The following is a 13,312-nucleotide window of genomic DNA, read 5'->3' as shown; positions in this document are numbered from 1 at the left end:
GATTTCTTTATATTTAAAGTGAACTTAAATTTTGAAGATAAGATATGTGTAATAAATGGTTTTAGTTAAGATGTTTTGATGTTACTTATACAGTCCTCCTCCTCTCTCTCCCTTTCTCATTCACTCTGCCCCTTGAGAAAAGGATACAGCAATATTCTTTCATGTCATTCAGATGACGTTCAGTGAAAGATGAAGCATTTTGATATTCATCTATCAGCTCTTGTGAAATGTCAGTCCCACATTCTGGACATTTGCTTTTGATACCCTGTAACAAAGGAAAATCCTTACTGTCTCACTTATATACGTAATTTTATTTGTTTCTTGACAAATAACAATGTCATTAGTGACACTTACAAAAATAAAACATCAAATAAGTGTTAGAAATAGGACGATTCTCCTACTTGTGGAAGGCATTAATTCAAATTACATAACTAAACTGCAACCTAAAATGATACACTATCTTTGTGTCATTTTCTGTAAATATTAACAAAGTGCTTCTACTGTAGCTAATTCCTGGGAAAAACATATTCAATGTCATGAAATTTCACAACTCTTTCACTTATACTTATCATCATACATGCTAGAGGCTATTCTACACAATAATTTGAAACTAGGCCTCTAATCACAACATTAATTAAAGTCTTTGACAAAGCACCCACAACATACTAATGGGCCATCATAGCAGTGGATAAGATCCTGCATCAGGGAACAATATCTCATCTGCAGGGGAAATACAGTAACTAAATGCAATTTAAGTGTATGCAAGAAGCAATGTCCAATCTAATTAGCTGTAATATAGTTACTTTCACTGCATATAATTTCCCCCCTACCTGATATGAGGTAAATGTCCTCATTGGTGAACTACTTGTGAGCACAACAGCAACATGATATAAGACTTTGTTCCAATCAGGGCAGATTGAATTCAACTCAACAAAATGAATATATGAAGCTTCTCAGTGATCCGGATATTCTAAGTACCAAGTGACTTTGGCAATGAAAGATGCTTTACAATGGGAACAGAAGATTCATATTGCAGTATCAATGCACAACTAATACCACACAGGAGACCATCATCGAAGTTGGCAGCACAAGTCCAGTGGCCATCCACCAGTTGTCATTACTACAATGAGCACCGTCCAACCTTGAGCAGTGTCAGCTTCACACCCCCTGTGCAGCAGTGCCTCCAGGGCACAAGACTCGACCATATATAGAGACGCCATCTGCAGTGACAGGCCCCATTACTCTTCAGGGGCCCAGCCAGTCTAGTCCCAGTAGTTTACCTCGCCTCAGAGACATCAGCTCATGGCTAAGACATTTAGCATTGTGGAACTTTGACTTCAGTAAGGCACAACAGAACTATTGTACAGAGACTTACAATTGTGCATGTCAACACCACCAGCAAGCAAAGGACTTTGTATCACACCACATGCAGATCTTCAGTGTATAGGTTGAATACTTACAATATATCTATTTTACAGTGATGTTTCTTTATTCATTCCATGTTTGATTTATGCGTCAGTTTTGATACACCTTTCTGAACAGAACTGTATTTTTCACACACGTCTACTACTTGGACACATACCATTTGGTGCCAATGCTAAGCTCCCATAACACACATATAATGGGAAGTCTGAATACATGACCAGAGAAAATAACCATATGATCAAACCTGGTACTTACTTCAAAACAATCAACCTACCCACAGAGTTCAGTAAATTGACATTTGTAACAAGGAATTAATTTTTTTTAATAAATTGTAATAAGTATTATTCCTGTACTTCAGTATACATAAAATCAACAGAGCCCTTATAAGAAAGGCTATTTGAGAACTTTGAAGTGTCAAGAAGTCAGTCAGGCCGAAGCAAATTAACTGTACTATATAATAGTTGGATTTTTTTCCCATTTTGGAGTGCAAATATGTTAATTTCTATGGATATTCATTTCTTTACTTGTTTTCAGATAAATACGAAAAGATGTGACACTGATAAAAATGAGACAAGGATTGCACCAGGTTCCTGTACTTCTGACAAAAATAGAAAGCTGTACTTGAGGCAGGATATATGGGACTTCAGCCAAACTCGATAGACAAGCAGCTTAATTTTTATACACAAAAGAGATCTTGTTTCACAGTACGTGCTGCTGTGCCAGAAAGTGGGGGAGATGGAAAGTGAAAACAGGAATATAGTGATTTAAAGCATGTTGGTTATAGCTGTTCCATGTTGTGGATCTATTTGCAGTATTGACCAACACCAGTTCAATATTCAGAAAGCATTAGCACAGTGAGTGTCACAATTGGCTGCTACTCTGCAGAATATGATTTGAGAGGAAGAAACAAAACATATGTTACACAATACCAAGTTTTAAATTATACTTTTATGCAAATGGCAAAATGAAGCCCAGTGTGCATTCCATTTATGAATAACTAGTGCTGTGATGTAAACATCCAAGACTAATCTGAGGTCAGGAATTTAGCAGTGGTAGCGGAAATAATAATATTTGAATATCAAAAGGTCATAGAATACAAAGCCCTACTTATGTCAGTAACACAGTGCAATACACTTATCTTAAAGTCAGTTTGTAAACTGAGGGTAAAACATAATATAGGGCATTTAATATTTTGTGGCACTTCAGTCACAGGCATAGCATTAGGAAAATGTGTTGTCAACATAACTGCCCAAGGTATTGTAGTGTGTCTTATCACATTGATATTCAGGAAAATCCAAATACACTCCTGGAAATTGAAATAAGAACACCGTGAATTCATTGTCCCAGGAAGGGGAAACTTTATTGACACATTCCTGGGGTCAGATACATCACATGATCACACTGACAGAACCACAGGCACATAGACACAGGCAACAGAGCATGCACAATGTCGGCACTAGTACAGTGTATATCCACCATTCGCAGCAATGCAGGCTGCTATTCTCCCATGGAGACGATCGTAGAGATGCTGGATGTAGTCCTGTGGAACGGCTTGCCATGCCATTTCCACCTGGCGCCTCAGTTGGACCAGCGTTCGTGCTGGACGTGCAGACCGCGTGAGACGACGCTTCATCCAGTCCCAAACATGCTCAATGGGGGACAGATCCGGAGATCTTGCTGGCCAGGGTAGTTGACTTACACCTTCTAGAGCACGTTGGGTGGCACGGGATACATGTGGACGTGCATTGTCCTGTTGGAACAGCAAGTTCCCTTGCCGGTCTAGGAATGGTAGAACTATGGGTTCGATGACGGTTTGGATGTACCGTGCACTATTCAGTGTCCCCTCGACGATCACCAGAGGTGTACGGCCAGTGTAGGAGATCGCGCCCCACACCATGATGCCGGGTGTTGGCCCTGTGTGCCTCGGTTGTATGCAGTCCTGATTGTGGCGCTCACCTGCACGGCGCCAAACACGCATACGACCATCATTGGCACCAAGACAGAAGCGACTCTCATCGCTGAAGACGACACGTCTCCATTCGTCCCTCCATTCACGCCTGTCGCGACACCACTGGAGGCGGGCTGCACGATGTTGGGGCGTGAGCGGAAGACGGCCTCACGGTATGCGGGACCATAGCCCAGCTTCATGGAGACGGTTGCGAATGGTCCTCGCCGATACCCCAGGAGCAACAGTGTCCCTAATTTGCTGGGAAGTGGCGGTGCGGTCCCCTACGGCACGCCGTAGGATCCTACGGTCTTGGCGTGCATCCGTGCGTCGCTGCGGTCCGGTACCAGGTCGACGGGCACGTGCACCTTCCGCCGACCACTGGCGACAACATCGATGTACTGTGGAGACCTCACGCCCCACGTGTTGAGCAATTTGGCGGTACGTCCACCCGGCCTCCCGCATGCCCACTATACGCCCTCGCTCAAAGTCCGTCAACTGCACATACGGTTCACGTCCACGCTGTCGCGGCATGCTACCAGTGTTAAAGACTGCGATGGAGCTCCGTATGCCACGGCAAACTGGCTGACACTGACGGCGGCGGTGCACAAATGCTGCGCAGCTAGCGCCATTCGACGGCCAACACCGCGGTTCCTGGTGTGTCCGCTGTGCCGTGCGTGTGATCATTGCTTGTACAGCCCTCTCGCAGTGTCCGGAGCAAGTATGGTGGGTCTGACACACTGGTGTCAATGTGTTCTTTTTTCCATTTCCAGGAGTGTAGTTAGTTTCCACAAACAATTAATTAGACTATCCTTAACACTAAATGAAGCAAATATCCAACAAATCAAAAACACTCAATGATGAAATTAATCAGTTGATGTATACCACTTCAAGACTTTATGTGAACTTAAGTAGCCATTGTTAAGTAGAGATTTTCCACTGATTGTATCGCCCCACAGGAAAGCATCGCAATCTGACAACATGAAGAGGTCTAATTGTTGTGATTCGCCGACCTTTCAAAGTGCCACAGTGCAGTTATGCGCGTCCTCTACATGCGACGCTATCTGCCAGCCATGCAGCAGCAGCGCCACCTAAGCGGCCAGCCAGCCAGCGCCCTCTAGCCTTGGACTCAGTTATGATTTGACTGTTAAAGTGTACACACGTCTTACTCTGTTCACTTGATCTGTGACTCATGTATTGCGCTGTCCTTGAAATATATTTGTTCAACTTGAAGTTATAACAATTGGCAACGAGGTAGTGATTTTTCTTTTCCATCGTTGACCCACATGTTTCCATGTCTACTTTAGAGCAACTATTGCAAGATCTCATAGAACAGCAAATGCTTCTTACAAATGCGATTCGTGATTTTGTCGCATCATCAAATGCGGGGCGTCTGTCGTTGTTGTCTCTACCTACTTTCCCTCCTTACGACGAGACGGCGGAAGACTGGTCTGATTACGAAAAACGTCTTTGACAGCACTTCTTGGCATTCCATGTCATGGACGAACAAACATGTAAGTCTCAGTTCCTTTCATGGATTTCACCTCAAATGTATCGGTTGTTGTCGCAATTGGCTCCTTTGAAAAATCCTGGGTCTTTGTCCTTTGCTGAAATGTGCTCATTTCTGTCCGTCTATTTTCAAAAGAAAACGCATGTGGTAGCCTCTCGTGTTGCCTTTTATCGTTGTCAAAAACAACCAAATCAATCCTATCGCGCTTGGGTTCCTGAACTTCACGGCCTCAGTAGAAAGTGTCAGTTTGTTGCTGAAGTTCACAAAGAATCCTATGCCGATTCCATGGTATGGGATGCTATTATCCGATCGGCGCCCGACAAAGAACTTAGGCAACGTGCCCTTCAGTTGGCAAATCTGACTCTAGATGAAGTCCTATCCATCACTCAGTCTTTTGAAATTTGTCGCTCCACTGGGGCGCAAATAAAGGCATGGGGCGATGTCGGGGAAATACAACCTCTGTGCGATGTTGACAAAGTGTGTGGCGTGTCCCCGCTGGCCGACGTGGCCGCAGTACGCTCCCAAGCGCAGCCTCAGCCTAACCATAAACAAACCTCTAAGAAACTGCAGCAAAACCCATGGCAACTTCTTTCATGTCCACGGTGTTTTACGAAACATTCACGAGAAGATTGTCCACAACGTTGGGCTGTGTGTCACAAATGCAAAAAAAAGCATCATGTGTCATCCGTTTGCAAATCCGGCCGCATGCATGATGTTCATGAACATGACGCTGATTCTGATTCTGTGTTGTCTGTCAATTGTACTTCTTCCCTTTCTGGGAAGTTATTCCTCACTGTCCAAATACTTGGTCGAGATGTTCACATGCAGGTGGATACTGGTTCTGCTACCACTATCATCAATTCTCAGACGTATCTTCAGTTGGGTTCTCCAATCCTGTCACCTGTCACTAGGCAATTACAGACTTATAATAAATGGAAGATTTATCTCTTGGGACAATTTGATGCTGAGGTATCTTACAAATCTGTCATTCGCACTGTTCCCATATTTGTGATCGACCATATTAACGCGGAGAATCTTTTTGGTTTCAATGCCTTTCGCGTTTTTGGGTTCTCCATAGATGACACTGTCAATATCGTCTTTGATGCTATTCCTTATGCTCAATTGGATTCCTTGTCAATGACATTTTCGTCCCTTTTTCTCCTGGGTTAGGCCGTGCAAATGACTTTGAAGCTCATATTATGCTCGAACCCACTGCTCGGCCTAAGTTTTTTTAGGCTCGGCCCATTCCTGTGGCCCTTTCTGATCAGGTCAAATGAGAGCTGGATCATCTCACTGCTTCAGGGGTCTTGCTTCCTGTCACTTCCAGTGAGTGGTCCTCTCCTGCCGTCGCCGTTGCTAAGCCAAATGGTGATATTTGTCTCTGTGGCGATTTCAAAGCCACTGTAACTGCTCAATGCCTTATTGACACTTACGCTATGCCTCGACCTGAAGAATTGTTCACTAAACTTGCTGGAGGCCAGTATTTTTCTAAACTTGACCTGTCTGAAGCTTATCATCAACGCCCTCTCGACGCTGATTCCCAGCAGTTTCTGGTCCTTAACACGCCTTTTGGCCTCTATCAATACCAACAATTGCCATTCAGGGTTGCCAGTGCCCCTGCTCTCTTTCAGCGATTCTTGGAACAATTATTGCTCACTGTCCGTGGGTGTATAAATTACCAGGATGACATTGTTGTCACTGGCTCCACCACTGACGAACATCTTCAAAATCTCTGCACACTTTTTCATGTCTTACAGACTGCTGCTCTTAAGTGTAATCTTCAGAAATCAAAATTTTTTCAGGCCTCTATCACGTACTTGGGGTTTCAACTCTCTCGGGATGGTAATCGTCTGCTTCAGCAAACTGTCGCTGTGATCGATGCCCTTCCTCGCCCTACATCTGTTAAGGAACTGCAGGCCTTCTTGGGGAAAATAGCATACTATCACAAGTTTTTACCGTCTGCTGCTACAGTGGCTCAGCCGTTGCATAAAGACGTGCCTTTTCACTGGTCCGCGTCACGCGATGGGGCTTTCCAGAAATTGAAGACTATGCTGAAACAGGCCCCATGCCTCGCTACTTATCGACCTGGCCAACATCTTGTTCTTGCCACGGACGCCTCTCACTAAGGGGTCCGACGCAGTCCTTGTGCACTGTTTTTATGATGGTTATGAACAACCCATTTGCTTATGCCTCCAAACCGCTCACGGATGCCCAACAAAAGTATTCTGGAATTCAAAAAGAAGCTTTGGCCATTATTTATGCTCTTTATAAGTTTAGTGTTTTTCTCTATGGATTCAAATTTCATCTTGTCATGGATCACAAACCACTTGTTTCCTTGTTTCATCTATCAATGTCACTTCCTGACAAGGCTGCACACCACCTCCAGTGTTGGGCTCTTTACTTGTCTTGTTTCAATTATAAGATTCATTTCCAGCCGACAGCTCAACATGCGAATGCTGATGCACTGTCTCGCCTTCCCATGGGTCCCGATCTGGCATTTGATAGGGATGAACTTTTGTGTTTCCAACTGGATGTTGCCAAGCAGCAGGTTGTGGACGAGTTCCCCATCACCGGGGACCGGCTGGCGGCTGCTACGGGTTCTGACCCTACCCTCTCCCGAGTTTTACGCTGTATTCAAAAGGGTTGGCCAGATCGTCCGTCCACTAAGACTTCTGATCAATTGCAGAACTACTTCGCTTTGCGTTACTGCCTCACGGCTAGAGATGGTGTTATCCTCCTTTCCACCGAAAATGCTTTGCCGCATGTTGTGGTACCTGCGTCTTTGCGTGCTTCAGTCTTGCGACTCCTTCACGAAGGGCACTGGGGTGTCTCTCGCACAAAATCTCTGGTGCGCCGTCATGTGTACTGGCCCGGCATCGACTCTGAAATCACACACATGGTCACTGCCTGTGGCCTTTGTGCGTCACAGGCCGCTACCTCGAAGTCATCTTTGTCACCGTGGCCTTTACCTGAGAACCCCTGGGAGCCTGTTCCTGCTGACTTTGTGGGACCTTTTTTAGGTACTTATTGGCTTCTCGTTATTGACACCTACTCTAACTTTCCTATCTTTGTCCGTTGCACGTTGCCCACCACCGCGGCAACCACAAATACTCTAGTTCGCATTTTCTCTTTGGAAGGCCTTCCCTTTACTCTTGTTACTGATAATGGTCCGCAATTTGCCTCTTCCGATTTTGCGGATTTTTGTGCCTGTGACAGCGTCATGCATGTCACGGATCCTCCATTCCATCCACAGTCAAACAGTGAGGCTGAACGACTGGTCTGCACATTTAAGGCTCAGATGAGGAAAATCCTGACTACTTCTTCTGCTGATGATGAGCTTCTCCAATTTCTGGCTTCTTACTGTTTCACCCCCATGGGTGATCACAGCCCGGCTGAGCTCTTACATGGCCAACAGCCCCGCACGCTACTTCATTTTCTGCGGCCTTCCAGCTCATGGCCGCGGGTGCCTTCGCTTGGCCGGTTCATCGCCGACGACCTTGTATGGGTATGGGGATATGGCAGGCAACCAAAATGGAGTCCTGGCTGCATCTTACGACACTGTGACCAACACCTGTATGAAATCCAGACGGACACGGGTGTTGCAGTGCGTCATCGGACCAGCTTCGGGCTCGTGTGCCGGCAACGCCTGTTCCGGATGCCGCTACACCACCTCCGGCTCTACCTGATGCTCGGGATACTGGAATCTCTCATTACTCACAATGCAGCCCTGTCACCATCATATCGGTGCCAACACAAGAACTGACGCCACCAGGAGACGTGCCCCTGCAGGAACCAGATGACCGTCATCTGTCGGAGCAAGTCTACTCGCCTCCTTCTCCTACAGACCCGGACACATCGCCCATGTCTCTTGTTATGGACTTGCCGCAATGGGCAGATTGGTGCATGGGGCCCCAGCAGATTTGACCCCCATGTCTCCTGTCATCTCGACCTGTTATCATCGGGGACACTTCCGTCCGTACGGGAAGCCTCCTCCTCGAGACTTTACGGCCAGTCAAACAACACCTATGGACGTTAGCAATCTACAGGCCACCTCCATCAAGACCCGTGCAAAAAATTCAAGGGGGGGGGGGGGGGAAGTGTTGCGGCTCGCCGATCTTTTCGCCGCGCAGTTACGTGCGTCCTCTACATGCGGCGCTGTCTGCCAGCCATGCAGCAGCAGCGCGACCTAAGCGGCCAGCCAGCCAGCGGCCGCTAGACTTGGACTCAGTTATGATTTGACTGTTCAAGTGTACACACGTCTTACCCTGTTTACTTGATCTGTGACATTCATGTATTGCGTCTTCCTTGAAATATATTTGTTCAACTTGAAGTTATAACACTAACCTTTGGTGTGGTTTGTATGTATATCTACATCAAATTAAATCTAAATCAGAAGAATAACCTTTCGTTTTTAAACATTATAAAGAGGCCACATATTGGGGCACGCGGCCCCAAATTATACACAATGTTGCGAGGTCCATTCTACCACACTTACTACTGGATATAGCATAAAATCAGATGAGATTCAGTGTTTCTTTTCACAGCACAACACAGTCAATAGAGGTAGATAATTACAAGCAGTACAAGGAAAAAACATAAAAGCTGCTTGTAAAACTGTTTCGATATTACATTCTTAAATCTCTTTTTCTTAATTGTAAGTGGTTATCTTTTTCAGACAAATCTAGTCTTTAATATACAAAAACGCCACCACCAAAATGTAAAAGTATTCCACGTATTGGAAGGAGGCCCACTTTGAAAGGAGGTAAAATGCAGGCTGAGGTCAGTCATAATTTGGAGTATCTAGAAAGCTTTTTCAAATAAAATTTGCAGTATATATGGATATATGAGCAACAAATGATGATGAGGCTGGCAACAAAAAAACTGTTGTCAAAGCTGACAGAGTTATTAGAAGACAATGTGCAGCAGACCCTGAGAAAACTACGTAACAAATTGCTGATGATCTAAAGAAGCATTATGGAGCAGAAGTTCATGTTTTTACAGTAAAGCTGTCTTGCAAGAAATTTTTCATTAGTTCAAAAAACAGGAACAAGAGAATTTCCTTTGATAAAGAACACTGCAGGTGGACAGCAAGAATGGTCCAAGGTGTTATGGAGCTATGAAAGTAAATTTAATTTCATATCTTCCAATGAGATTTGGTATATTTGTGATCACAGAGGGGAAAGATATAATCCTCACCACCAGGTTCCAACCACAAGGCTTGGAGGAAACATTATTGTATAGGGATGACTCCCCACCAAAGGAGCATATGTCCAAAAATATCTTAGGCAGAAGAAGATAAAGGTTTTGACATGGTGTCAAAGTATGGACTTAGATCTGATAGAGCATATGTAGGAGATACTTGGCAGATTTCTATGAAATTCTGCAGTCTGAATGGAAAATGATTCCTGAAGGACACAATAGATAATGTAATTGAACCTATGCCTTTAAGACACGATGCTGTAACAGCAGCAAAGGCTTATACAAGGAGGTATTAATAGTACTTGTCACAGAAAAGAGTACTTACTTTGTTTCTTTTTGCTATAGCAATGGATTGATTAAATTTTTAAAAAAAGTATGAATAGTTAATTTCTGAACTTTATTTTCTAACACAAAATAAATTGCTACTATAATATTAATCTGCTGTAAAAAGAATGAGATAAAGTTTTTTTTATTTATTCTATGTATGTAGAACCATACTGCCAGTAAAACAGTTGACAGAACAGTCACCGTCTACACACCTTTAAGTACCACTGTACCAACACTACACACTACCAGTGTATCTGATGTAGCAATTATTATATGGATTTATCTTCTAACAAACTATGGTGAGCTCTAAAGAGGTTTTCTGGAGTATTAGAAATTGTCACAGTTTCTCCTACATTGGAAGCATTAAGGAATCCATGTCACATTTAATACAATTTCTTCACATTTAATTACACAAAAGTGGGGGAGAAGGAGCAGAACAAAGCATGATTTAGAAAATGTGATAAAAAAGGAAATGATATTTTTCCAGAATTTTATTTTTGCCCCTAAAAAAAAATAAAAATAACAAGAAAATCAAGCATGAATGTTGAACAGTAACTACTTTTTGAAAAAACTCAATTTGAGCCAGGTCAAAAGCTTGATTTAGAGAAGCATTGAGACGGAAATTAGCCATGTCCTTTTCAAAAGATCATCCTGACATTAGCATTAAACGATTTAGGGGAACCACAGAAAACTTAAATCTGTGACACCAGGGAAGAGCTAAGTCCCTGTCCTCCTTAATGCACGTCCAGCTACTTACTACTTTGGCACCTCACTCTCACTGCCAAAGCTTCTTTTAAAAAGTATGATCTCAGATAAGCACATTGTGCACTGCACACTAACTTTCATGGTGTGGAGGGGGTTGCTGATGTAGTTGACTACAATTCAGGTCACTCCAAAATCTGACTCTACTTGGTTTAACGGGGCAATGGAAAAATGCTCTCTCACTCACCCAGAAACTGGTTTTTAGTTACCTCATCTTGATTAGTTAAATTAAAAAGTTATTTGCAGAAGCTTCAAATCATATGCTCGATTTCTGTAAGAGCCTGAACCATTTTCATATAGAATGGACTGAAGTGTGGAAGAGGCTAATCAATCTGTTTTTAACCTTAAGCACAGTCCTATGTTGGTGATCTGAGTGTTGCAAGTTTCTTCCAGTCCAACAAACATAATGCGACACAATACACGTATCCATTACACTCACCTACACTCTATAAATACAGGTACGACAACTCTCATGTATTTTCAAAGCAAGGGGCCACTGTGGATGGAGGAAAATTTCCCTTTCCAATAGGCGGCTGAACCCACTCCGTGGGATTTTCCTGCCAACAAAGCCAGATCAAACTTAATTCTAGTCTCAATTCAAACATGTTAAATGTTTTTATGTGTATGCACTGTTTCATGTCTCTCAGACTTAGTTCTTATTGTTGCTGAAGCCTCTTCAGAATGTTATACCCACTTTTTAATTGTACAGTCAAACACTGTGACAAAAGCTAAAATTTTTGTGGAAAGCATGATGCACCTAATCATTATTAGAATTGCCATTTTTATAAGATGCTTCGACAATGTATACCAGATGCTGAGGGTCTACCATTGCTACTAGAAGCTAATGGACATGGCACGTGACAGACAGTTTTCCTCCTCCATCACACAACAATGTACTATTTCTGTATTTTTCAGAATCACTCGCCATGAAGGCCCAATGGTACCAACCAGCCGCCGTGTCATCCTCAACCCACAGGTGTCACTGGATGTGGATATGGAGGGGCATGTCGTCAGCACACAGCTCTCCTGGCTGTATGTCAGTTTACGAGTCTGGAGTCGCTACTTCTCAATCACGTAGCTCCCCAGTTTGCCTCACAGGGGCTGAGTGCACCCCTCTTGCCAACAGTGCTTGGCGGACCGGATTGTGACCCATCCAAGTGCTAGCCCAGCCTGACAGTGCTTAACTTCAGTGGACTGATGGGAAGCAGTGTTACCACTGCAGCAAGGCCGTTGGCTTATTTAATAATTGAAATTCCCAGATGAAACAATACATAAAATAAGGAAAAGTCAACCACTCAACTATAGCAGATTGATGTGTAGTACATAGACACAAGAGATCAGAAACTGAGCGAGTATGAGTCTAATGTTGAGAGTTGCATTCTTTAGAAATCAAGGCACCACTGTTAAAAGTCAGTGGCCTTCCTTGCCACTGTAGTTCTGTGAGTATGATCAGTCTGAGAATGGTGACACTGCAATCTCTCTCTACTCATCAAGTCGTTCCCTTTATTGAGACTTGCATCAGTGTGAGACAAGTCATGACTTAGTACAGAAGTTGAGTGCACAATCTTACTGTTATAATTTAGGACTGAATGGGCAAAATGCCCAATTGCTGGAACTGATAACATCAAACAAAGCTGTTTTTTGTGAGTCTGTGGAGGGTGACAGATGAAAATTAAGTAATGCAGTGTATAAAATTACAAATGTGCTCCATCACAGGATGAGTGATGTCTGTAAAAAATTCAATACTGTAGTGCACCTTTCAAATGAAAAACATACACAGTTCCTGCAATGCAAACAAAATGATTGTATTCTTGTTTATTCTACCATGAGAAAAAGAAATATATGTGCTCCTTCAAACAAAGACAGAGTACAGAACAACTTTACAGTTTTGTCCCTGCAGTTAAAAAATGCACTAGTTTTGTATTCTTTTAGCCACGGCAACTTGTGTTTATTTGCTAATAGCAAGTTTGTAGCTTATCATTCACTTCTGTAACTTTTTTGAAGACTGCTGTAACTTTATTTTAATAATTAATCACCATTTAGAAACATACTTCATCCTTATGTCCTGTTTTCTTATACTGTTGCCACAGGGTCAGTAACATGTCAACAGTGGGCGTAAACAACAACATAATTGTTAGACATTC

The 13,312-nt window shown here is 43.3% G+C and overlaps 1 protein-coding gene across 3 annotated transcripts in view; it reads right to left on the bottom strand.

Annotated features, from left to right (window-relative positions):
* Positions 1 to 13,312, bottom strand: part of LOC126298639 (histone-lysine N-methyltransferase SMYD3) — a 104,775-nt gene that overhangs the window by 13,562 nt on the left and 77,901 nt on the right. For all 3 annotated transcript variants that reach the window (XR_007552635.1, XM_049990051.1, XM_049990052.1), the window contains exon 7: positions 148 to 265. Coding sequence is in view for 2 of the 3 variants with exons in the window: in XM_049990051.1 (XP_049846008.1) it covers positions 148 to 265 (118 nt within the window). In the remaining variant the exon portion in view is untranslated. The remainder of the gene's footprint in view (positions 1 to 147; positions 266 to 13,312) is intronic.

The sequence above is a fragment of the Schistocerca gregaria genome, chromosome X (assembly GCF_023897955.1).
Source record: "Schistocerca gregaria isolate iqSchGreg1 chromosome X, iqSchGreg1.2, whole genome shotgun sequence".
Taxonomy (NCBI): domain Eukaryota; kingdom Metazoa; phylum Arthropoda; class Insecta; order Orthoptera; family Acrididae; genus Schistocerca; species Schistocerca gregaria.
The sequence above is the reverse complement of the archived record's forward strand: the minus strand, read 5'-3'. Positions and strand labels throughout refer to the sequence as shown.